We start from the raw sequence: 27,241 nt of genomic DNA, 5'->3' as shown, positions 1-27,241 counted from the left end.
AGAGGACGCTTCAGGGTGAGGTCTATGAAGTTCCAATATTTACATATCAGACACTCTATCTATTCAAAGAGTGACGGATATCATCTATAAAGAGATAAATAGAAGATTTAATACATTCAGTCCTCCTGAAAGCTGATGTATGTGTGAGTTTGTGTGACTCAAAGGAGTATGGACACTCTTGGCAAAAGTTTAGGAAACATTGAGTTTCCTGTTGAAAACACTCAGAATAAGTCCTAGCGGAGATAGCACTCTTTCTTACGATCCTGGGACCCCTGCCAGGACACTCCCCAGAACCAAGGGATGGAAATTGAAACACGGTCTTTCAGTAAAAACCAGAGGGAGGTGACTTTTTTGGTTTTTCCCACTAACGGTGGGGATAGCCTCCATAGCTGATGTCACGTTGCAGCAATCCGTGTGTTTGGAGGGCTGAGGATCTGGACGGCCGGTCCCTTCACAGGAGGAGAGCCACTCCCCTTTCCTGAGCTGAGCTTGGAAACCCAGGCTTTAAAAGTTTTGTTTCACATAGAAGACAGTCTCTCGCCTGACTTGCACACACCAGCTTGTTCTTCTCGGACATCTCCAGCCTGCGTGCCTCAGGATGACCAACTCCAAATCTTCTCAGACGACACGTAACATTGTGATCGCCTGCCTGGCCCTGTGGTCCATCATCTCTCTTATCATTATTGTGGTGTGGGCCACCTCGCCTGAGATGAAAGGAGCCAGTCAGTGTCGGACGGAGATGCAAGACCTCAGGGAGAGGCATGAAGGGGCAAAAATCGTGTGGAACAAAGACCGAAAAGCTCTTGAGGATCTGGTGAGACAGGGATGGAGGAACCAGACCGCTTTGCAGAAGCAAATCGACCAGAACAAGGAGCAAATACAGTCTCTGACCATCTCTTTGAATGACAGCCTGCAAGAAATCGTGAGTTTATCTTCTTGTTTGGGTTTCTTGTAGCCTTAACCTCACAAGCGGCATGCAGATTTAAAAAAAGAAAAAAGCCTTTAAGTTTTAGTTTAGTTGATTTTGATAGGAAACTGTTTTGTTTTACATAATGAGCCACAACGGAAAGCAGAGAACAGGTCAGCTTGAGTTAAATCTGTAGAATTATGCAAATATATGGCAAATCAAATGATTTGAATGTTAAACACATCTCGTTGAGGGGGCAGAATATCAATCCCAGCTCTTCCTGAAAGAAGAAAAAACTTGATAATCTTCACATTGTTCCTAGGGTTTCTGCCAAAGTGCTGGTATTAAATAGATTGTTGTGGCCATGTTTTTGAGCTTTGGAGGTGACGGCGTTCACTCACATGTCTGTGAGATCTGACAGCCACACCTTAATGTCTCGGTGCGAACATCCACAGCCGAACCTCACCCCCGGTTATGAACCTGTGCTTAATTAAGCTTCTGTTTCTCTGCAGGCTATCCTGAACCAAAACATCACGGTTTTGGACAGCAAAATTGAAAAATACAAACTCATCGAGGAGAACCTCACTGCTGAAATCAGCCTGCAGAAAGGTAGGAAAATTCACGTCAGAGTTTTTCCTCTCATCAGAGCAGCCATGAAAGGAGCACTCTCTCCCCCTCTCTCTCTCTGACGGTATTCTTAGATACATTTTCCCATGTAACCATAGAAACTTGAAAGAGACAACAAATAGCAAAGGCTTGTTTGCAACATGGAATTCACTTCAGTGGCTGGTGTAATAACATGAAGCGCGGTAACTAGTGGTATTTCTTCTATTTCTGCTCAGATTTTTTTTTTCGCTCTGTCTATATATGTGCATTTATGAATTATATTTGCAGAAAATGTTGTCAAGTTCAATGCAAGTAAAGATTACGCTGCTGTTTAAAAGTTTGAGATTTTAAATGTTTCCCAAAGAAGTATCTTCTGCTCACCAAGACTGCATTTATTTCATTAATATTGTGAAACATTAGAATTTAAAACAACTTGAACACATTTTAAAATGATTTGATGTGATTCAAAGCTGACGTTACCCCAGTCTTCAGTGTCACATGATTCAAGAAACGTTTAATTATTATCAATGTCGAGAACAGTGTGCTGCTTCATATTTTTGTGGATGAACTGTAAAAATATATTTTTGTTTGAAATTCTTTGATGAATAGAAAGTTCAAAAGAAAAACAGTATTTATTTGAATTTTTTTTTTTTTTTTTTGTGGAAATAAGAAAGCCTTTAGTGTTACTTGATACATTTAATGCATCTTTGATATTTTGATCTTTGATCCTGAATAAAATATTTATACCTTTAATAAAACACTGACCCCAAATGTTGTATTCGTTTACTGTAAGAGTATCATAATTTAAATAACTTTTTTTTGTAAAAAAAAAAAATAATGAAAAAAAATATAAAAAATTTTTTTTATTTTTTTTTATAACTGCCCAACTCATCTAAAAAACAGCTTAAAGGGATACTCCACCCCAAAATTAAATTTTTGTCATTAATCAATTAGTAATATGTCATTCCAAACCTGTAAAAACTTCTTCGGAGCACAATTTAAGATATTTTGGATGAAAACCGGGAGGCTTGTTACTCTCCCATTGACTGTCAAGTAAATTATACTTTCAAGGTCCAGAAAAGTATGAAAAGCATCGTCAGAATAATCTATCTGCCATCAGTGATTCAACTCAATTATGTTATGAAGTGACGAGAATACTTTTTATACGCGATAAAAACTAAAATAATGACTTTATTTAACAATTCGTCTCCTCTGTGTCTCTCTGCATCACCATTGCACCATTTTGGAGAACATTCTGTGTCAGCAGAGTTGCACGATGTGCTATTTTCATACAAATCAATGTGTAAATACACTTTTAAAACATATCTTTGTGTCACGGCTGACAAAGAATAGCGTACAGAGTTTGCGTTCAGCGAAATGTTCTACTAAATGGTGCTATAGTGATGCGGAGAGACACAGAGGAGATGAATTTTTGAATAAAGTCATTATTTTAGTATTATCGCGTACAAAAAGTATTCTCGTCACTTCATAACGCTAGGGTTGAATCACTGATGTCAGTCGGACTACTTTGACGATGCTTTTCATACTTTTCTGGACCTTGACAGTGTAATTTACTTGACAGTCAATGGGACAGTAACAAGCCTCCCGGTTTTCATCCAAAATATCTTCAATTGTGGTCTGAAGATGGACAAAGCTTTTACGGGTTTGGAACGACATATTGCAAAGTGATTATTGACAAAATTTTTAGTTTGGGGTGGAGTAACCCTTTAATCTGGTTTAAGTGTGCTGGTCTCAACTGGACAGATTTGTTGGTTTATTTTCAACATCATCTTCAACCAGACTGACCAGGTTAGTACTTGTCCAGACCAGAAGACTATAGTCCAGCTTAACCAGGTTAGGAAAAATCCAGACTGAAGAACATCTAGAACAGTTAAAGTCAGCTTTGCCAGGTGGGAGAGCATCTTGACCTAAGTTACAGATTTTTTTTCCTGCAGGGTACAGTACTGTTTATCCAGATTCATACTGATCATTTTAAAGCCAGAATATTGTTTAATTTGCAGAGGATTTCCTTGCTCTCTAAACAACTACAGGAAATGACTCCTGAATGCATGAGATATGAGAATAATATGTAATACAAGATGGAGAAAGAGTGTAGGAAACACTGATTAAAATCTCCTCGCTCGCCCCTTTTACCCGCCTGATTGTCTCAAAAAAGCTAGCTGAGTTCGGAAAACCTTTTCACAAAACAGGATAGGTGTGATGTCCAGAAAACTGTTTCACACCAAGACCATGTTTTAACACCAGCGTTGAACTTGAGACAAAGCAGTAAGTGAACAACACCAGCCAGATACCAGCTAGTACCCAAAATAGTGCTCTGACATCACCGAGGTCCTTTAAGAAACTACCTGATAAGTTGCGCAGTGCCTAGACATTGCCTTATAAGCCAATGGACTTTTTTCTCAAAGAATGTTTGGCATATTGTTAAGAGTGTTTGAAGAGGAGCTAACAGTGCGAGAGGCTTCACATTATTGGCATTACATAGAAAAACGTTACGAGTTGTATTGTCTGAGGAGAGTTTTTCATTATCATTTCAGACCAGATTGAAGCCCTGGAACACAATTTAACTCTGAAGGCCCAGGAGTTGGCATCATGTGAGGCTTTACACCTCGCTTCTAAACAGCTCCAAATTGCTGCAGAGAAGCAGAAACAGGGCTGCGAGACCACCAAGCAATATTTACAGAAGCAGCTGTAAGTCACGCAGCATCTCTTCCACCATTTCCAACTATTTCAACGCACTTGAAAGCGTTCTTGTTTTATTAGAATTCGATGATAAACCATGCAATGTGAAAATATCCCTCAAAATCGTAAATTGCATTGCTTTTTTTGCTTGCTGAAATCTGTGATTGATTTTTTATTTTATTTCACTATAGCACAAGGTGCAAAAACGTGGACCACAATGAAAATGAACTTGGATATCATCTTGATCTCACTGACAGCGGAGGCCAAGGAATCACCACAAGTAGTGTTACACTGGCTGTGATCGTTTGCTTTAGTCTGCTTTTAGGATCATGTAAGTGCTTTTTGTATTAGTCGAATCATATTCCGAGTATGATTACAGTCTCTGTTGTGTCTGTGTTGATAATGAATCAGTATCCTGTGTGCTAATGAGATTCTGGTTTATTCTCAGAGATGAGAGCAAGGCTGGATGATGGAGTATTTGGGTACATGTTTCGCTGCAACACTGTTCTGAGCACACTGCTCTGGTGCACTTGTGACCCTGGACTTGAAACACGTGTAAACCATCATTTGGAAGTGCTGATGCAAAATTTATGATCATGTGTAATTAATGAAGGTATTTGTGTTGCAAACATTTTGGTGGCATGTTTGAGAGCATGGAGAATTTATTCACCTTCAAGAAATATATGCTGTAATTCATTGCTGGTAACTTTTTTTTCTTTAGACTTTTTTATTTGGAAATAAATATGATTTTAGGGTCTAGATGTTTCGGAATTGTATTTATATTTGTTTGGAGTAACCAGGCTAATATGCCAATGAGATATTAATGTTACAAGCTATTCAGAAATGTAATCGCACTGTCTGAATTTTTTTTTTTTTTTTAAGAAATTCATGACCTTTTGAAAGCTATTTTTGAATAAAGTTACAGTGTTGACTCTCTAATTATGACTTGATAAAAGACAGTCTTTAATGTGTGTAACCTTTCTATCAGTACTCTGTCAGCCTTTTTAACAATTATCTGTTGAAAGAGATCCCAGTACATATTGACTAGTGAAGGGCGAAGAGTAAGACACACACACACACACACACACACACACTCATAGAACAACAACGAATAAACAGTCTACCATAAAACTATGGTAACTTCGCACAACTGTGCTAAAGATTTACAATTAAACAACTTATACTTAAAGATGTATATTTTTAAGAATATACTATATTTATTAATTTATTATGATATTGAAATAAATTGAGTAATAGTCTAGCTATATGGTCACGTGATCTCAACATCTCGGCCACCATGAAGGGGCGACCCACTCCCATGAAAATTATTAAATTATGAATAATGTTTTTCAGTATGCTCCTATCATAAACATTTAAACATTTACTTTAAAATTAGGGGAACATTTAATGTCGGGGACAAAAATTAACCCGATTTTTTAAATTCAGTATAACACACACACGCACACACACACACACACATAGAGAAGAAGCAAACACATTTGACAGCGTAAAACAGCAATACCCAGAATTCCTTACTTATCGGAAATGACGTTCCACAGACCCGCCCCTCGACGCCTTCCAAAATAGTCGCGCTTTGTGTATCCAACATGTCGGCGCCCGTGGAGGTAGTTCTTTCCACAGATTCAGCAGGACAGCTGTTTAACTGTGCGGTTTTCGACCCTCATTCCGGGTCAGAATTCTTGTCCTATCGCGGGGGTAACACGTCCTCCAGGTCTTTAACCGTCCTGAACGGAGAATACATATTAGGAGCTCAACTCGGCAAGAACTTCATAAACGTGTGGGAGATCCAGAGAAAGGTGGGTAAAGAGCTACTGCATCTGAAAATAAGAATTACTGATGTTACCCTCAATAAGTAAGTAATAAATATCATAATTGTTCGAAACAAACGTTCTTCAGTTTAATTAGATAACTAAAAGAAGATCAAATATTAGCTTTAAATATTGGTAAAAATCATACGGGAATCATACATCAACCATATTATCTCTCAGCGTAATATGCATTGATAATGTAAAGTCCAGTTTTTCTCATATTTTAATGAGCAATGTGCTGAATAATCTAATCCAGGATGATGCACAATTGTTTAAATTTAGTAGAATATCCACCAATTGAATACACTATTGAATAAAGAGTCAACAGTTTATTGGTTGATTATGTTATAGATGATGGAGTTGTGATTTAAGTCACATGAGCAGTTGACTTTGCAGCCTAGAAAAAGACAGGCTTGAACTCTTTTGGTTCAGTGAATGAAACTAAAAGTGCACCTGTCAAAAAATGATTAATCTAAAAGCTTTTTACAGCCAGAGATGTCTGTTCTCACTCAAATGTAACACAAATATTACTCTGTTTTCATGCAGTGTTTAAACATCAAATATTAATGTCTGTTACTCCTTTTGAATTGATGACGATCTATGATAGTTATTGCCTTTTGAATGGCCTTTCAGGACCAGCTACAGCAGAAGATTGTGTGTCCTGGGATCGTGACGTGTCTCTGTGCGTCTCCTGATGGCCTGTATGTCCTGGCAGGCATTGCTGAAGCAATATACCTGTGGGAGGTGAGGACATCAAGAAAAACCACACAGTTTTTCTTTGTTTCTGACATAATTCTTATTTAGTTAACTTATTAAAAACATTTAAAATGCATGCTCTTCTATGGTGATCTGTAACTTAAAATTCAGTGTATTATTTGGGGGCATAAATGCAAAATTAATTTGACTGTGTGAATAATTGCGATTGTGTGCCGAAGTCTTTTTAAATATTAATTAATTTATAAGACACATTATTTCAGATTGTAAACTGTCATATGGTTGTAAAATGTCATAACTCCACCCAAAAAACGATAACAAAAAAAACCCATAATATTTCTGAAATACAAATTAACAGTATTTTAAAAAAATTACTTGAAAAATATATTTAAAAACTTTGAAAATAACTAGCATATATTAAGGTGTTAGAAAAATATTTGGTTACAACACACTTTATAATTCTTTGTTGAAATTTTTTTTAAGACCATGTGAACAATATGAAGGCAAAGAGTTTATATTTCTCTGCACATGTCTTTTAAACTGGATTTATTGTAGGCCTATCTAACTTTCTTAAATACTTTCTCATAGATGTCAACAGGAAATTTGCTGGCTATTTTGAGCCGACACTATCAGGACGTGAGTTGCATCTGTTTCACTGATGACAGCAGTCATTTTGTGTCGGGAGGGAAAGACAATCTGGCTCTGATCTGGAATCTCTCCAGGTGCGTTTAAGGCTTCATTAATCATTTCTCTTTTGTTTTCAACTCTTCCTGTGGTTAAACGTCTTGACCTTAATGATTGAGAGACAATCTACAGAGTTTTCAAAGTTGCACATGCAGGAAGTGGTATTGAAGTATCTTTTTTTTATTTTGGGTAATGAACTTACTAACACATGGCAATAAGCCATGTTTGATGTTTTGGATCATGAGCTGTCCCGAGCCTTCTTCATACTTTTTTTTTCCCTCTGTCATTCTGGTACAGGTTGATCTTAATTTCAGCCGTTAAAAAATGCTTTTTCATAAGTGATTTTTTGGCATGGTCTAATCTGTCCTTGTTGGCAGCTCTTGGTGAACCCTTCTGTATTTGCTCTGGTGAAGTCTTCTCTTGATTGTAGACGTTTACAGTGACACGTCTGCCTCCTGGAGAGTGTTCTTCACTAGGCTGGATGATGTGAAAGGGTTTTTCTTTCTTTCACCAGTGCTTTCTTTTTTTCTCAGAATGTACCAAACTGTTGATTTGTCCACTCCTAATGTTACTGCTATCTCTCTCTGAAGGATTTGTTTGATTCTGAAGCCTAACAGTGTTCGTTTCTCTTGTATGGAGAGATCCTTTGACCGGATGACTTGAGTTCACAGCAACAGCTTCCAAAAGCAAATGGCTCACTTAGAATCAACTCAAGACCTTTTACCTGCTTAACTGAGGAATAGCCCACATCTGTCAATGAAACCGCTTTTGAGTCAACTGTCCAATTACTTCTGGTCTCTTGTAAAAGGGCGGAGGTACATATATTAAAGAGCTCTAATTCCTTAACCTTTCCTCCAATTCTGATGAGATAACCTCAAATTAAAGCTTATATGTGCACTTCAAGACCATAGAAATTGTGGCAAGTTGTTCACACTGTTATTTTCCTCTAGATTTATGATTTCATGATTTCAGTTATTCTGTACTGCTGGTTTATTATTGTGTTTTAATTTTTAATCGCATCAGACTTTAAAATCTTCTTTTTACTTGAAAAACCTTTGGGAAAATATTCTGTCCTGCAGTGCTAATTCTTTTGTAATTATGTAAACAGTGTTTACGCTTTCATTAATTTACGATAAAAATCATTTGTAATACCACAGGAGCATTGATAATGAATTGGTGAAGGCTAAAATTGGTCATTAAAATATTTGTATAATTATTTTAACCTATGCTCTTTTTATACACCCATTTTCATGTTCTATTTCAGTCCCAAACAAAAATGACATTTTGACAGTATCAGTACTGTAATGTGTGTGTTTTTGTTGAGTTTATAATATAGTGTAAAAATCATCCTGTCATGACCATATATATATATATATATATATATATAAAATGGTGTGTGAGTGCTGTCAAACAATTAATCGCATCCAAAATAAGTTCTTATTTACATAAAAATTTGTGTTTACTGTGTATATTTATTATGCATAAATTCACACACACATACAGTACATATTTTGAAAATATTTACATGTATTTTTTATATTTATATAATTTATATTTTATATATATATTTTATGTTAACATATTTTTCTTAAATATATACATGCATCGCTGTGTATTTATATATACGTAATAAATATACACAGTACACACACATATGCTATGCAAACACATTTTTAATTTGAATGCGATTAATCACAATTAATCATTTGACAGCACCTTTACATACATTTTTTTGTTAAATTGTTTATTTATTTTAACATGAAAAAGACAGTACAGCAAATACTTCTCTGGCGCATCATGTGTGATATCTTTATTCATTTATTTTGGCAATAATGTCACAATGCAAAATTAATCTTAATGTTTCAGATTTAAGCTTATTTTTTATAAATTAGTTAAAATCATTCAAATGATTCGCGATCCCCAAACTGACTCAAATGATTCGCGAACCCGCTATGAACTCCCCAAACGACCCGAACTGATTCAAATGATTTGTGATCCCCAAACTGACTCAAATGATTCGCGAACCCGCTCCGAACTCCCAGACTGACTCAAATGATTCTCGAACACGCTTTGAACTCCCGAATTGACTCAAATGATTCGCGAACCCGCTCCGAACTCCCGAACTGATTCAAATGATTGCGATCCCCAAACTGACTCAAATGATTCTCGAACCCGCTTTGAACTCCCGAATGGACTCAAATGATTCGCGAACCCGCTTTGAACTCCCGAACTGACTCAAATGATTCGCGAAACCGCTACGAACTCCCGAACTGACTCAAATGATTCGCGATCCCGCTCCAAACACCCGAACTGACTCAAATGATTCACGATCCCCAAACTGACTCAAATGATTCGCAATCCCGCTCCGAACTCCCGAACTGATTCAAATGATTTGCAATCCCCAAACTGACTCAAATGATTCGCGAACCCACTTTGAACTCCCGAACTGGCTCAAATGAATCGTGAACCCGCTACAAACTCCAAAACTGATCAAAATGATTCGCTATCCCCAAACTGACTGATAAAATATGATGTATGATAAAAATGATAAAATTCATTTGTAATACCATAGGTATAGATCATAGGTATTTGTAACCTATGATCTTTTTATACACCCATTTTCATGTTATATTTCAGTCCCAAACAAAAATGACATTTTGACAGTATCAGTACTGTAATGTGTGTGTTTGTGTTGAGTTTATAATATAGTGTTAAAAATCATCCTGTGAAAAAAAAATATATATTTATAAAATGTATATATAAAATGGTGTGTGAGTGCTGACAAACAATTAATCGCATCCAAAATAAGTTCTAATTTACATAATATATTTGTGTTTACTGTGTATATTTATTATGCATAAATACACAAACACACATACAGAACATATTTTAAAAATATTTACACATATTTTTTTATATTTATATAATTTAACAAATAATTTAATAAATATACACAGAACATACACATACTATGCAAACTAATTTTTTAAATTTGAATGCGATTAATCACAATTAATCATTTGACAGCACTTTTACATATATGTTTGTCTAATTCTTTATTTATTTTAACATGAAAAAGACAGTATAGCAAATACTTCTCTGGCGTATCATGTGTGATATCTTTATTCATTTGTTTTTTCAATAATGTCTCAATGCAAAAGAAATCTTAATGTTCCAGAAATAAGCTTATTTTTATTTATTCTTGTTTCTTTTGATTTTGGGGGTGAAATATAACTGAGACATGTCCTTTACCAGGCTTTCTGAAACAGGGCTGCTTCCACGTTACGGCCAGTAGAAGGCGCTGTGACTGTTTTCAATGTTTTCCAGCAGGTGCAGATGGTGAAATAAATCTAGATAAACAACCTTACATCTCCACTTTGTTTCTCGATGGCTTTTAGAACATCTCAAGCAGAGTAATTAAGATTTAAAGCATGTGGAAAAACGACTTTTAATGGGCTAAACAACAGCAGCTCTGCTTTGTCTAACCTCAGGCAGTTTTCCACTGCTTTCAGATACGTTGCTTCAATTCGGCTTCCAAGCTGTTTGTGTTCAACCGATCTGTCCGTCTCTATTGTGCTGCGCTGATATTGTTATCGATCTGAAGTAACTTACTTTGAAGCCATAGAGGTGAGTGTGATGAGCAGAGACATTCACCTCGAGGCTCGCTGACTCGGAGCATTATCAGTTACGAGAGATGCCCAGACATGTGGTGTGTTTTTGAAGCCTTGCAGTTTGAGGCTTCCTGCTGTATTTGACGTAACAGCTGGTTTTGAACTGAAGGTTGAAGGAGAAGGCAAGTGATTTCTCGCGGCCATGTTTGCTTGATGACGTTAGTTAAGGTAAACCAGACCCACGGGCTGCAATGAATGAAAGGAGGAGGCAGCCATCAAACCAGGATGAATAATTCAGCGCCTGTCTCTGAGTTTTGAGAGGAGATGACGCGCATCTATTATTCTGTATCTGTATCGCTCGACAGAATAACCTCTCAGCTATCACCGTAATCAACATTCCCTGACCCTGATGAGAGGTCTCGACTCCAGAAATCACTGCACTCCGCTTCACCTATAGTGAGCTGCACATCTAGTGTGCAATAAATGTCTTATTTCTCTGGAATCATAGACCAATGAATGCTCATGAATGCACTTCTTCTATCATGAGCTTTTTATTTTTTATTTCTGAACTAAAATTCACTTTTCAAGCTCAAGTCGAGCTTTATTGTCATTCTGGTACATGTGTATGGATATATAGTACAGTGGAATGAAATGTCATGCCTCATAGGACCACGGTGCTATATAAATACAGAAATACAACAATGAAGTAAAACCGTATAAACCTATACAAAACTAACCTACTGACAGATTTAGACTATGCATATACTATATATAAATTTTTACCTATACATAAACAAAACTAAACGAATGCTTCATATAATACTATACCTATACACAATTTAATATATTTGATAGTGGTGAAAACTAAAAATGGTAACTGTCCTGAAAAAAAAAAATTAAGAAATTTAATAAGGTTTTCTTTTCAAGAATTTAAGTAGTTTGATGCAATGTTTTGTTATTTAAAGTCACACCTGTTAAACTAGTAAGCAATTGACGCTTTTTATGACACGCAGGTTTAGTTTAGGTTGTTAAATGTTGCAGTTATGTTAATGTTCTCTAAAACTGATACTAAAAATGTTATTCATTTAAATGAAGCTGAAATAAAAATCTAAATTTGAAAATAAGTTTAAGTAATAAAACTTAAAATAAAAATAAAGGGTCTAAAGCGATGTTATTTAAACTGTCAAATAATTTGAAATATGTATGAAACACCATTGTTCATTTAGGTTGTAAAATATTATTCATTGACATTACTGTTATCTAAAACAAGCTAAAACTATTAAAATAGTTTTCATTCATTTTAATTTAGCTGAAATTAAAATAACACATAAATATTAGATGAAAAATTAAAATCGATGCCTTGACAGCAAACTAAATAAATTGAAGAAATAAAAGTAAAAGAAAAAATAAAGGTAAAGGAAAAAAAGTTACATAAAACTCAAATTCAAATGAAAAATGTAATAAAAAAGAAATGTAAAAATTAGTGGTGGGCCGTTATCTGCGTTAATAGCTTCTGCGTTAAAGCGTAACGCGAGACTCTTATCGGGCGATAAAAAAAAAAATTGCCGTTAATCTATTCTCAAAGTTGGGTTGAGATCTGGGTCTATACTAAGCAAGCTATGTTGACTTTCACCTTGATATTTTATATAACCGACTGGCTGAGGTCAGCCTAAAAAGATGCTCAGGACAATTGACGGGCCACTGCTGCGCATCGTCACGAAAGCTTATCTTTTTCTCGTGTTGTTAAGCTTTGCCGCTTGTCGATTTAAACATTAAAGCATCTAAACAAAAGACGCGGAAAAGCTGAACAGAGTAGCTGGTTACTCGCGCTGTGTTTGGTGCGGAGAGAGAGAGAGAGAGCCGCGTATCACGGACAGCGACACTGAACCAAGCTCTCTTCTGCGAGTCCCTCCTGCAACTGAACGAACAAATACAAATTGCAGTTTGAACAAACAAAAAGATGTGAAAGAGCCCAATTCAGTACTCGCGGTGTTCTGATGTTCAGGGCTTACGTAGAGAAAGCGTTTTCAAATGTTATGATCAAAACACTTGAACATCGAATTTGCTTATTTTTGCTCTAGTGCCGACAAATACATACGAAATATGTCAAAATATCCACCTTGGAAATTATGCTCGAAAAAACTGTCAGTTATTTCGTAAATGAAAGTAAACAGTTGAGGAAAAAAATGGGATGTGTATTATATTGGATGCGTTCATCATCTCTTAAAGGGACCGCGCCTAATTTAGCTACTGGCTGCTGTAATGTTAATCCAAGAAAATGAAAATGAAAATCACTCACTGCTTTTGAGTGAATTTCTTTGTAGTTTTAACAGTCAAACCAAAAATGATTCAGACACCAGATATAATTTTTGATATATATATAGCAAAACTGTAATAATGTGAGAAATGTTGAAGGTGTCTGAATAAATGTAGGTTTGATTGTATATTTCATTTTTACATTGAAGACTATCCAGTGCTTTTTTACATTTAATTATTTAGTTTCTGTATCTTGACACCTACAAACTTGAAACATACAAATTAAACAATTTCAAACGGGTCCACTACTCGGTAACACACATATTCTGAATGCCGACAGCAGAATTCGAATGAGCCATTTTAATCTAGATTAATCTAGATTAATTTCAAGATCACAGTGAGATTAATCTAGATTAAAAAAATTAATCTATGCCCACCTCTAATAAAAATACTACATTTCTAAAATAGAAACAAAATTAATCAATATTTTTTAATAGTATATAAATAATAAAAAAATAACACTGATGTCGTGGTGTGACCCCAAAAATAGTGATTAAGATGTGGTCTTAAGATTTTTCTTTTCTGAAAAATTATTTAAAAGCAAAAAAAAACAAACATATTATATATAATATAATTTTTTAAATTTGTTTTATTGTGGACAACCTTAAAGGGATAGTTAACCCAAAAATTAATTAATTACTCACCCTCATGTCATTCCAAACAAAAGAATTTGTGATTTTTTTTTTTTTTTTTTTTAAGAAATCTGAGAGCTTGCATTGTGTTACTCTCATGAACATGTGTCGAATACTGATGAGGAAGAAGAGAAACCACTGATGTCACATGGACTGTTTTAAGGATGTCCTTAGGAGTTCAGAAAACTCTTGAATTTCATTAAAAATATCTTAATTTGTGTTCTTAAGATGAAAGAATGTTGTGAAACGACATGAGTTTGAGAAATGCATGACAGAATTTTCATTTTGGGTGAGCTAACCTTTTAATTGTCATTGATCCTAACACCACTTAAGAGCGTCTCTTATCTCAGTGGTAGTTTCTTTAGCTGGCGCATGCACCTCTGGAACTACATGACTTTGTTTGGATCATGTTTTGTTGTTTACCGGGTGTATTTACTGTACATTTATTCTTAGCAACACCAGGGCTCTTATTGATTCCTTTAGTGCATGTTGTCACCAGCTTAATCGTGTTTGCCCGTAAACATCGCCCCTGTTCTGCACTCGGGTTTTTGCTGTAAGCTGGATCGTGCCCGTTTGTGTTGACTGTGACCTTGCTGCTGAGCGAGCGACGCTAAGTGCGGCGCAGCATGAAGAATGAAGAACTGTGAATAACGAGGGGAATCTAAAGTGTGAGAGGGGGACACAGACTCACTGATGGATGCAGGACAGAGTGAGAGCTGAGACTGATTGCAGTGGACACACCTTCTGCCAGAGAAATGCACCAAGCTTTTATGTCGAACCAAAAACTCTTACATGGCCAGTCAGTCACAACAAAGTCACTTTGTTTTCATTAACCATAGTCTTCTGCAATTATATCAAAAAATCTCTTTAAAAGTCTCTTATGCTCACCAAGGCTGCATTTATTTGATCAAAAATACATTTAAAAACAATGCAGTGCAATGCAATACTAGGCATCTTTATTATAAACCATGGTTGAAATTTGTTTTTGAGCACGCCAATACCAGACACAGAACACAAATAAAAACCACCATACTAAATCACATAACGTTTTAATTTATAATTTCCAATTACAACAGGTACAAAGGATCTCTTGTAAATAGTTCTCAAAAGCATATTAATATTGTGAAATATTTTTTTTCCTGTGATGTGATGTTTCTTTAGGTCAATTCCTGTGATGTGAATTCTCAGCATCATTCCTCCAGTCTTCAGGGTCACATGATCCTTCAGAAATCGTTCATATATACTTATTTTCTGAAATATTTCTTAAACCTTCACTTTTTTTTCCAAAGAATCTTAAAAAAATGTTTCACAGATTCCACAAATGTATTAAGCCGCACAGCTGTTTTCAGCACTAATAATAAACAACATTTAGTTGAAATATAAATGTTTTGCAACATTTGAAATAGGGATGTCAACGATTAATCGATGATTGATTAATTGTCGATAAGAGATGCAATCGATTAAGGCTGTCGATGGTCGGTTAACCGATTCAATGTTGGGCTGCGTGCGGCTCATGCGCACTCAACAAGTGCGAGCGGCTGTGAGTGACGGTGATGATATATTAAAGCATAATCATTCATTCACAATGTACAAATTAAGCTTTTAATGTGATTTAAACTTTAAAGTACTACATTAAAATAGAAACAACATAAAAGTTATTCAACATTAAAAGCAATAGAAATGTAGTTACTAATCATTTCATCAGATGACTGTTTTATATCGTGCGCTTTGCAGGGCTGCGGGACACAGTGACAGGACAGGTAGTCTATTAATTCCTACAACTTGTTAATTAATTCCTACGAATTATTAATGTGGCAATTGTCCATGTTTCATTAATTTTGTTCCCTAAATAACCCATGATTTAAGTGAAATAAGGGAACAAATTAATAAATCGAACGAATTCTTAATTCATGAAATCTTTAATTTCCCTTCCCATGTTTACCACAGTAAGAGATGCGAAAACAGTTATTAAAAGCGAAAGATAATAAAATAAACCTGGGAAATTAGAGGGTTAGACTATGAAGATTTAGGAAAAGAAACAATGCCTAAATATACTGAATTTGTGGAAATTCGTGACCAACCGGCAAACCAGAACAAAGCCGCGTAAATGAAGACTATGGGGTCCAAAAGCATGGTAGCGATCTAACATTTTCCAGTTAACCTATCATTCCTCTAATAAACAAAGCTTTTATACCACACTTGTCATAATCAGATCTTATCATTTCTAAATAAATAATTGCTGGATTCAGAACAGCGATTAATAGGCGCTGTGACCGACACATTCCTGGAGCATTCACTGCTGTCACTAAACGGTGACGCCGAGCATCGTTCACAAGTTTCTGCATGGACCTGACTAGGGCACAGGTTCTAAGCCCTGGGACAAAATGGGATGCTTTAAGGAAAATGTATAGCCTACTAAGTAATAGGCCCAACATAAAAATAACAATTTGTTTTCATGTTTTTTTTTTTTTGTTGTTTTTTTTTTAATAGGCTATGCGAAATATATCCGACTTAAATAATTAAGATTAACGGATTTAAAACAGAAGTGTGGGCGCACCATAAATTCACAAAAAAAAAAAGGATGACAACGCATTCTGTTTGTTTGCTTTATTTTACAAGAGCACAAATCTTCTGTTTTTATTGTGAGTGTGCACAAATGAAAGTAAACACTTTTGCGGAAAATATATATATTTTTTAATTTCTCAGCTGTTTCGATCGCGCTGGAGCCTGCTGCACACGTATATTCTAGCGATTCAAACTTACATCGCAGTCTGTTCACTATCAAAATAAAATAGTCAACTAAACATTAAAAGGTTACACTGGTCAGTTTAAATAGACCGTAGTATACCGGTCCACTCTGCTGTTATGCCAAGGACGTTTTTGCTCATATGAAGAGGATCATCTTTTCCGTCTATATGCGAATGCGTGTTAAGTACAAGCCTAGTTTACATTATAAATAATAGTTTAACATTCAAATACATTGCGAATATGGAAACATTTCGATTTGTGCCGAATGAGACATGAGCAATAACCTCCAAATAAATCTAGCCAAAGCCCCGCTCGCTCATCCTTGTCTGCACGCATGCACTGTCACGATCCAATGCGCTGTATGCAGGATTTTTAAAAATCTGACATTTTCTAGGACAGAATCCAGCAGGATCAAATTAATGTGAGCAACAGTGTGTTTTGGTGCAGCAGCGCCGATGTAGTTCACTTAATGTGCAGCGCAGTCACACGCGCTTCACATTTCGGATAATTTTATTTTAAATACAATAATGTCAGTTGAAAACATTGCAATTGTGCTTTAAAATACAACAACGAGCACCACAAAACCATTTAAAGAGGCGCGTTAAGCGTTCTCCGTGCGGGATTGGAAACTGTCAACAAAGTAAAATTACCTCAAAAGTATGGCGCGCTCTCTTCATTTTATCAAATGATCATAATCACATCTATTCATTTTATAATCCTGCTACTAGCATCATTTTATTCAGATTAAAACCTCTTTAATTCAAGTGAGAAAGCGTTTTGTGTGTGTGGCTTTTGCACATCCTGTCATACCGCTGACTGCGTGCCTGCAATAGACGCATTTTGCAGTATTATGGTTAACGATTAATCGATTAATTGATCGTTAATTTAAACGATGATCGATTATGGAAATAATCGAAATTTGACATCCCTAATTTGAAATGTAATAACTATATTACATGAAAATGTAATAAAATAAGAAAAAGGTCATAGTTAATTGTTATATTTCTGTTCTGTTGTATTTATGATCAAATAAATGCAGCCTTGGAGAGCAGAAGCATTTAAAAAATGTCATTTATAAAATTATATAATAAATAAAATGAAAACAGAATACAAAAAGAATAGAAAAGCTAGTGTTAGTTTTTTTTTTTAAGCGAACAAACAGATAGTAAAGAATAGAGTGCAAATCTGAAAACGGCAAGGTCATTCCACCTGAAGGGAACAGTTCATGCAAAAGTCTGTGAAAGTGATTTTGTGCCTCTTTGAGATGGCACAATAAAGCGTCGTTCACTTACAGAATGCAAGCTTCTATAGGCACATAACTCTTTAGGTAAAGGGGTGCAGAGCCAGTGGTGGTTTTGTAGGCAAACATCAATGCCTTGAATTTTATGCAAGCAGCTATTGGTAGCCAGTGCAAATTGATGAACATAGGTGTGACGTGCATATAAATGCCATTATGATGTCATAATGATTTTATAGTGGAATATGTTGTCCTAAAAATCACAGTGGGTCACATTTTGACCCGAAAGTCTAAAAGGTTTTTCTGATAAAACTGTATATATAGGGACCAGGATCGGGTGTGGACACTTTTGACATGAGACCAGTGATTCTTTTTGACCTTTTTGACCAAAGAAGTCCCATCGTTCCCCATTATGGTCACAACAAAGCTTGTGAAAAGTGAAAAATACATTATACATGATATAATACATTAATTAACCCTGATTCATTTTGTGAATCCAGAAGTTTGAAGTTTTAGACTGCTATTATAACACTTATGAACACAGTAGAAGAGAGCTGTGGACATGGACGCTCACCCAGAACTAGGAAGCACAATTAAAGCAAATGTAAAACTGAGCACAAATCAGAAATTATCCTCAGTCTCTCAGACAGAAAAAACGGAGATGTGTATGACAGATGTTGTTTAAGACAGGTCGGCCCCTGAGCTCATCCAGCGGTGCTGCGTCATGCAGCGGTGCTGACAGAATGGGGTTCAATCCTGTCTCGTCTCACTTTATCTGCCCTTGTGTTTCCATCTGGATCTCCTTCTCCTTTCCGCATCTCTCTCATTCAGTCTTTTTCTTGAGGCTGATTGTTTGGCCAGACGCATGCGACAGTCATTAGCAGTGTGACTCTACACAAGTTCAGTTTGCTGAAAAATGGCTCGGAAATCAATTGCCTTAATTTTATTGCAAACTTATAGGGAAAATTTAAATAATTAGCTAAAAGTGAAGAAATGAAACTCTTTCTAAATAAATTAAGTAATAATAAGTGTAACATGTCAGTTTCAGTTAATATATTCTAGAATGTTTACTAATGTTATTTTTCCATATTATACAGCAAGCTTACCGTGTTAATTTGTTCAATACTGTAACATTTTGTACTGCAAAAGTTATTTTCAACATGGTTTTAGTCTTCCATTTTAATCAGTGGAGATTTAAAAATAAGAACAATTGATTTCCTTTTGTTTTAACCCAATAAAGGGATATGACAAATTGTCAAATCAAATATGAAAATAAATAATTTAGCAAAATTAGCTTTGCATAAAGTTAATGGCATACCAGCAATAATTATTTTTGAATAAATTATTCACATATATGATGTATATTGTGTATTACGTAATAAAAAAAATTTCTGCATGTTATTATACACTATAAAATAATCCATATAAACAAAGAAGCAAAAATATTAAAGTATTAGTATTAAAAACATAAGGCCATAATAACCTCTAGCTTATTATTAACAAGCGTATTAATTGTTTGTATATGATGCATGTGAGTTGTTAAAGACAAGGCTTTCGCAAGTAAAAAAAAAAAAATATATTATTATTAACTATTTTAATGTTTCTAATCTGTTATGTACAACAAATGTTTAATTCTTACAAAATAAATATTATACATAATGTATATGAATAATTTATTTTAAAATAATAATAATTATTGCTGCTATTCCATTAACTTACTAAATGATTGCACGTTTGTTTCTTTGCATTTTACAGTAAACCATTTGCATTGGTTCTTAATGACTTGTTTGATATTTTTCCAGATGTTGACATCCAAACAAACAAAAATATATGTATATATAATCCTCTACAGAAAGGCACAGTATAGGATGTGGTGTGATATCTAGAGTCACTGAATCTTATATACTAATATTTTCAAGGTCAAGGCACAAGCTTGTCATTGATTTTTGTATAGAGAGAAAGTGAGTATCAATCTTAATAATTCACTTACACCCAGTGTGTTATATTTTAATATTTCACATTCATCAATTTTTAATTAACTCATCATCACACAAATAATATGTTATAGACCTGATGGCTTTCATGATTAATTGTTGTCCTGAGCATGTCGTTTATAATAAATACCTCATAAGGGCAAGGTAATGAAAAATTGTGTATTGTGTTTCAGTGTTGTTCAGTTGGATTCGTCCCGCACACCAGAACCACGTCACATTCTTTCCCGTCACTCCCTCCCCATTACCGACATCCACTGTGGCCTGATGGGACCACAAGCCCGTGTTGCCACCGCATCCCTGGACCAAACTGTTAAGGTAATTTTTGCTCTTCATGTCCTAAAATATGCAAATTACATGCATCACGATATCTGAAGTGTATATTTATATTAAAGGGTTTGTTAATCCAAAAATTAAAATTAAGCCATGAATTACTCACCCTGAAGTCATCCTAGGTGTATATGACTTACTTCTTTCAGACGAATTCAGTTAGAGTTATTTAAAAAAAAAAGGATTTGATCCTTCAAGCTGTTTGACACTAGCCTGACTATGTCAGACTTGCTACTTCCGCTCAATTTCATTTCGCTTCTGTACTCAGTCTGATACAGCGTCAGAGCTTTCTGTTTGCCACCGGTCTGGAAACAGCCGGGCCAATCAACGAACAGAGGGCGGGCTGAGAGGCGTGACGTAGATGCTAAGCATCGAGTTTTACATTGTAGGTTAGAGAAATCGAAAACCAAAACGACCGCGGAAATGGGAAACAAGACACGGGATGCAATTCGCTCTGTTATGGAGAACATTCAACTCTTTTTCAAACTGAAGCCAGAACAAGAAGAGTGTTTAACAACAGGTTTACAGTGGAAGTTCAATCATAGATTTGAGTTTGATGCATGATGTCTGTGGTTCGATGCGGCTGTACAGGCGCATAACATACGTCTAACTAAACGTATCTGATTGGCTTACGGGTAACCAATGATTTTAAACTTCAGACAAGTGCCCCCTAGCGAGAGAGAAAACACTTCTCTATTATGCCATTCCAGACTCTGTCTACGAAGCAAAGTGAAGTGAAGGTATTACCAGGCTAGTTTGACACTAGGGCTGCAACAAATGATTATTTTGATAATCGATTAATCTAATGATTATTGGGTCGATTAATCGACTACTCATCGATTATTTCACTGATTAATCAGTAGAAATGTATTGTTTATTTTAGCTTTTGAAATTAGTGGAGTATTGAGTATATCCTAATAAAGGTAATCAGTTCATCTTTTGAAAGTCATATTATGTAATTAGTTATACAATAAATTTATACAAATAAATAGATTTGCCACACAAAATGAGATGGGAGAGAAAAAGACGTACATCATTAACTAGATCCACACTGGAGAGCTGCTTTATAGCAGAAAATCAAGTTGTAATTCTAACTGATAGCGACACTTTGGTTTTTCAGGTTTAATAATACTGTAAAGGTGCTTGATTTAAGGCTATCTATAGTACAAAAGTACTAAATAAATAAATGTTACCTGACTGGACTCTACTGGAGTACTGAACTACAGCACTCATGCAAACATCCAAATCTTTTTAATCAGATGCGTTTTAAACTGCTGCCTTCTCACCACTGTCAGTTTTTGATGTTTATTTTGTTATTGGGAGAAAAATGCGCAGCAAATATTAACAATCACCCAAACGCAGATCAGCAGCCTTGGAATCGTCTGCGTTTGCTCTGAAGTGCTGTCTTCTCCTGAATTTCATCTGAGAGCTGAATTACTGTCTCGCACTACAGCGCCACACTGGTCAAACCGCGTTATTGCAGGCTCTTACATTAGATCACATGACATTAAACGACTACTCGACAACAAAAATATATGTTGACAGTTTTTTATTGTCGACTTTGTCAGTAATGTCAACTAATAATTTCAGCCCTATTTGACACAACTTTTAATTGCATAGCAAAGTTTTCCTAAATGTAATTGATTGGTTTTTTTTTTCAATCATAAATCAATAAATACATAAAATATACATGGCGTTGTGCATCTTAACATATTTATAGTTGTTGAATACATCTGTTTGTGTCCATTTATTGTTCCAAATAACATTTCTTGTAAATGCCAGACCCCTTTAAAATGCATCTCCACATCCTTATGGTCCGCATGTGCCACCTACACACATCTTTGTATTTTTCTAACACTTTATATGGGAAGCCTGTTTTACCTCAGCTAATTTAATATGCTGATGTCTTCAGCAGTTCTGTCCAGTTTTTGAAAAATCACTTGAAATGCATGAATATTTATCAATTCATATTTCTCTGTCATATGCACCCAAAGCTGCCTCACTTGTAATCCAGTTTGTAGCTTATTTAACTTGCTAAAATCTCATAATGGCATCAAGAACTCAGGTCATGAATGGTGTACTTAGCTTGAGATGATGTGCTGTCTTCTCTTTCTTGTTTTATGTGGGAAAATGCTCTTAAATTACTGTTTGCTGTGATGAGACCTTGGATTGTCATTCAAGGGAAGTTTGCATGCCATTTATGCTTGTTCTTTGTTGATGTGCACCTTTTATAGACCTTGTTAGGCATTTACAGGCCTCCTGTCTTCCAGCTAAAACACTTAAAATGGGGTAATTTGGTTTTAAACGGACAATAATGCATGCTTCCCCTTCCTCAAGTTCAAAACTTTGCGGAAATGTGATTTTCCCGTTAATGGATGTGACTTAGGGTCAGTAAGTGTCTGGCTGTGATATAAACTGCATAAGCAGAAGATTGAGGAGATAAAGTTTTTTTTCCTCCTGCTGTACCGAAACCGTAACGAACCATGACGTCAAAATTAGGTATTTAACGAACCGTCATGTTTGTGTACCGTTACACCCCTAGTGTGTACATATATAGTATTTACATAACAAGTATACATATTTAAGTATTTAGTTCATTTATTACATTTATTATCTACAATTTTACTCAATCAACTGATTAAGAGCTCTTTCCTTTTTAGTAATTCATGGATAATGGAAGACTCAGTTTTCAAATCCAAACGATAAACTGCACTTTTTAGATTAAGCTCCAGGATGAGCAACTGCAAACCAGAAGCATCAAAATATCAAAGGAGGCATCAGCAGCAGAGCGTCTCTCCAAGGTCATCCTGAGATCGCCCTGTGGACTCGCTTTGAGTGTTTCCTGTGTGTGATCATTGACTCTCAGTACTGAATAATTCCCAGTCCGTTATTGATACACAGTGAAGAAGTGAAGGACTTATTCGATCTTTCATGGATCTTTGAGCCCGAGGGACACTTCAGCTCTCACCGCTGATCTATTCGTTGCGTCTAACAATGTTCCGGTGTGATTTTGGATGAGACTTTATTCCTTTTATCATTGACATTGCTTTGACAGGATTACGCCCAATAATCAAGCCCATTATAAAGAAGCCACAGGCATGACTGATCTACAGGCTACATGCTCCGAGGATCTGTCATCAACGACTGGCTGCTTAGTCTTTGTTTAAACTGGAGGTGTGCCTGTGGCACCACTGCACACAGGCGTTCAATGTCACACTGAGTGCACTCTCTCATTACCCACAATCCCCCATGGGGCTTTTGCAGGACCGGTTGTTGTCATGACAGAGCTCTAGTGAGGAGAAATTGGTGAACGAGGTGTGGGTGATAATAGAGGGGAGTTTACCTCAGGGTGACTCACCCACCCCTCTTTTCTCAGGACCATTTCCGAGATTGTTTTTGGTATGAATGCCCTTACAAAACATGCTCGTAGGTCTCGTATAATCAGCCTCGTCTCACGCTGTCCAAAGCCATTTGAACGCTGTGGCTGCCGTCAGGGTCTCGGGGCCAATCTATACCCGAATCGATCAACTCCCAGAAGGAGCCAGCGATTTAAAAATTTGTTTGTGATGTCCGTGGGAATGCAGCTCACGCTGTTTAATTGTGTGACACGTTCTGCACTCGGCTGTTTTGAATGATGCTTGTGTCTTGGGCTTCCCGTGTAGATATTGTCATGGCTAGTTTAGGGCTGATGTTTATCGGCTTGGATCCGCTGTGGAAGATAGCAGCGAGTTGCAGTATTTTGACGCCATGCGGTGTCTTATTCTAGACAGCTGGATGTAAAAATGAGCGTAATACCCCCAACGTTTATAAATAATAAATCATAATAAACATTTCTTCTGCCAAGAAGTATAGTTCATTAGTCTAATTGTAGACTGTCGGCAGTTGCCAAACAACTTGGTGCATTAATAAAGAATTCAACTGATGTGCGGTCACTGGTTCATGGGATGCAAAATATTTTTTTTGCATTGTTTTTTTTGGCATAGAGAAGATCTTTTTTTTCCGTTTTGATCAAGAAATTTATTTTTATTAAGAAAGGATGCTTTAAATTGGATTGAGAATACTGATTTGTAAAGCATATTTCAAAAGCAATATTTATCTTATAGTGTCTTATAAATTCAGTTGAAGCAAAAAACGACTTAATTTGGTCTTTTCTGTTATAATTTTCTGTATTTAAAAATATAGAATTATAATATGTATATATTATAGAGCGTGAGTGAGTGTGATCATCCCTTCCTATTTACTACTAGTTTAAAATGAAATAAACATGAATGCACATCTCATGCCTCCTGTAATCACTCAATCTGTGTTTCAACTACGGAAAGACATTAAAACTAATGTCATGTGGCATTTAATTGACCTTAGGCAGGAAAGTCATCAGTAGTCAAGCTCCTTAGTTTGCTAGAGAAATTAAGTCTAGAGAACAGCATTTTGCGAAATAGTAGACTAAATATGCATTATAATTTACTTTACTTTTTTACCACATTTGAATTATTTAATGTTTAAATAAATGTGTAATGAAGCAGGTTGTGACAGCCACTGTGTAAATTAATATATTTCAGCAACAAATAGAAATCGCATAGTTTAGAAGTTATTTAAAAAAACTGCATTACGTGCAATTTACATGTTTGCAGATGATTTTTAAGTCGAGTGTTGATTGTTATCAAAAATATTAAATGGAAATTACATTTAAGATTGGACTTTGTTGTTAAGTGTAACCTTGTATTAATGTAAAAGGGCTCCCTATAGTTTAGAGCATAAACAGAGGTCGATTTTTATCCCTAAGAAAATTAATTATGATTGAATTTATTTAAAGAAAGTGCTTTGTTCAGTAATACCACTGTTTAATAAAAGAAAAGCAATTTTATATTTCGTTTTTCCCCTTGCTGTACCGAAACCATACCGAACCATGACGTCAAAACCAAAGTATGTACTGAACCATTAGGTTTGTGTACTGTTACACCCCTAATATTTACCTGGTCTTTCTAATTTAATTGCCATTATTAACCCATGCAACATTGTTTTAAAATTGAGAGTGTTGTTCAATTGCATGCAGGATGAGAATGAGTGTGAAATGAGCATTTCAAAGACAACTCAAGGCAGCAAGGTGCTGAGAGGACTTAAAGTTTATCATCTGCATTCAGCCCTTCCCATCTGCCACTTTACTGGCCTGTGAATGACAGGGAAACCTTTCTGTTAGCTGTACCAAAGAGTCCAGAAGATCCCTTTTAAATTAGATTGAAATGCAGCCAAAATCTTTTTGGAATGCGTTCAAATGCAATAGTCCTTCATTTGATTTTGGGATAGTTTCATTTGCACTTGAAGTGGTTTTGTTACCAACTTAGCTTTCATTAGTCTTTGTACGCTTTAGCTGTTAGTACGCCAATCTGTCCGTCATTGTTTTTATCATTAACAGAAAAGTAAATAAATAAATAATTATTTATAAAGCTGAAATAAAAAAATATTTTTTAACTATACTAAAATTGAAAACCAAATTTGAAAATGATGCTAAATATTCTAGTGGATTTATTTCCACGTCTCCTTCTGCAGCTCTTTATTGTCGATTTTGTACAACAACCTGAACTCACTAGATAATGTATCTATCTACTGAAAGAAAGCGATGGGGTGAAGCTTTTTCATCAGGTTTAATGTCGAAGTTGTTTTGCTTTCTAGCCAAACGTCTGAATCCTGCCCTGGCTTCCTTTCTTCATTTGAAAAGAGTCAGTTTTATGAATTTCATATAGGTTTATATGAGGTCCGAAAACTGATATCTGTTGGCCTTGAATGGAGTTCATCTTCAATCTAATGGATAGTGGGTTGAGTCATGCAGTATATTGCACACACACACATATATATATTTATATATATATATATATATATATATATATATATATGTATGTGAGAGAGTGAGAGAGAGAGAGAGAGAGAGAGAGAGATAGAGAGAGAGAAATATACAGCCTAAGGGTATGTGAAATGAATAAGCTATATGTGAGAAATGTAGGAAAACTGGCATTGAAAATGCAGTCTTGACAGATTTTAAAGGCCAGTTTTTGAATGTATCTACCAGTAAATGAGTTTCTTGTTTGTTTGTGGGTGTCTCTTAGGCACTTTTTAATTAAACTCCCCTTTAAGCCAGTGGAAAGTGGTGCTTTTCGGTGGTGGAGAAGCACAGATGTCACTTATCAAAGGCTGAATATGTACTTTAAAGCTTCATCTCAAGCCACCATTAAACTACATTTTTTTCTCTCTGATATTTGTTGAATCCAGGCACCCCCTCCCTCCCGTTTGTGCTCTGTCCCATTTAGACAAAAGTGGTCGCCATCAGATTGCCATCAATCAAGTTTGATCATTCTGATGTTTAATCTGTCCCACTGTTGTTCATTAGTCATTTGAGCTCAATAAGCATCGGCTACGGTGGATTACGGCCTGTCAGTCATCCTAGATTAATTATTTTGTTTGTCGTTGTCGTGAGGAGGTCACATTGCACAAAGACATGGGCTTGTTAGTGCAAGAGAGATGGAGAGGTGTCTCTGTGTCAAACTGCAGACCGATCGCTGTTGGGTGTTTAATGATGGTTAGAAATGTCTGACATGGATTGACAAACTATCCCACACAGATGCACCGCCTGCCTTTGACCAGTGCATTGGACAGCCTGATTTATGAAATGGTCAATTCATTTGGTGGAACATCACATGACCTTTGCTCTACATGTTTAGAAAAAAGCTCTTATATCTGTGGTTTCTTATGAGGGTTATTTGAATTATGACTGATATACTGGCTGGGTGTATTAATTTGGGATTTTTGACTATTTAAAACTATTCCAGTTGACAAATTAATGGAATGGTTTATTTGAATTTCATCTTTTGTTTAAACACAAAAGAAGAATGTTGTTAACCAAACAGTTGACGGTAGCCATTGACTTCCATACTATGCAAAAAT

General features: G+C 35.7%; 2 protein-coding genes across 2 annotated transcripts; both read left to right on the top strand.

The window, feature by feature from the left end:
* Window positions 1-374: 374 nt before the first annotated feature.
* On the top strand, window positions 375-5,152 carry LOC113110997 (uncharacterized). The gene is made up of 5 exons (XM_026275357.1): window positions 375-922; window positions 1,420-1,516; window positions 4,069-4,222; window positions 4,405-4,544; window positions 4,662-5,152. Coding segments are annotated over exons 1-5 (717 nt in total). The 5' UTR covers window positions 375-598; the 3' UTR covers window positions 4,664-5,152.
* Window positions 5,153-5,779: 627 nt separating this feature from the next.
* Window positions 5,780-22,620, top strand: LOC113110583 (WD repeat-containing protein 18-like). Its single transcript, XM_026274707.1, has 5 exons — window positions 5,780-6,030; window positions 6,676-6,786; window positions 7,345-7,478; window positions 20,152-20,293; window positions 22,540-22,620. The coding sequence occupies exons 1-5, from the start codon at window positions 5,821-5,823 to the stop codon at window positions 22,618-22,620; spliced, it is 678 nt and encodes a 225-aa protein (XP_026130492.1). The 5' UTR covers window positions 5,780-5,820.
* Window positions 22,621-27,241: the final 4,621 nt, after the last annotated feature.

This window comes from Carassius auratus, chromosome 11, assembly GCF_003368295.1.
Source record: "Carassius auratus strain Wakin chromosome 11, ASM336829v1, whole genome shotgun sequence".
Classification (NCBI taxonomy): domain Eukaryota; kingdom Metazoa; phylum Chordata; class Actinopteri; order Cypriniformes; family Cyprinidae; genus Carassius; species Carassius auratus.
The sequence above is the reverse complement of the archived record's forward strand: the minus strand, read 5'-3'. Positions and strand labels throughout refer to the sequence as shown.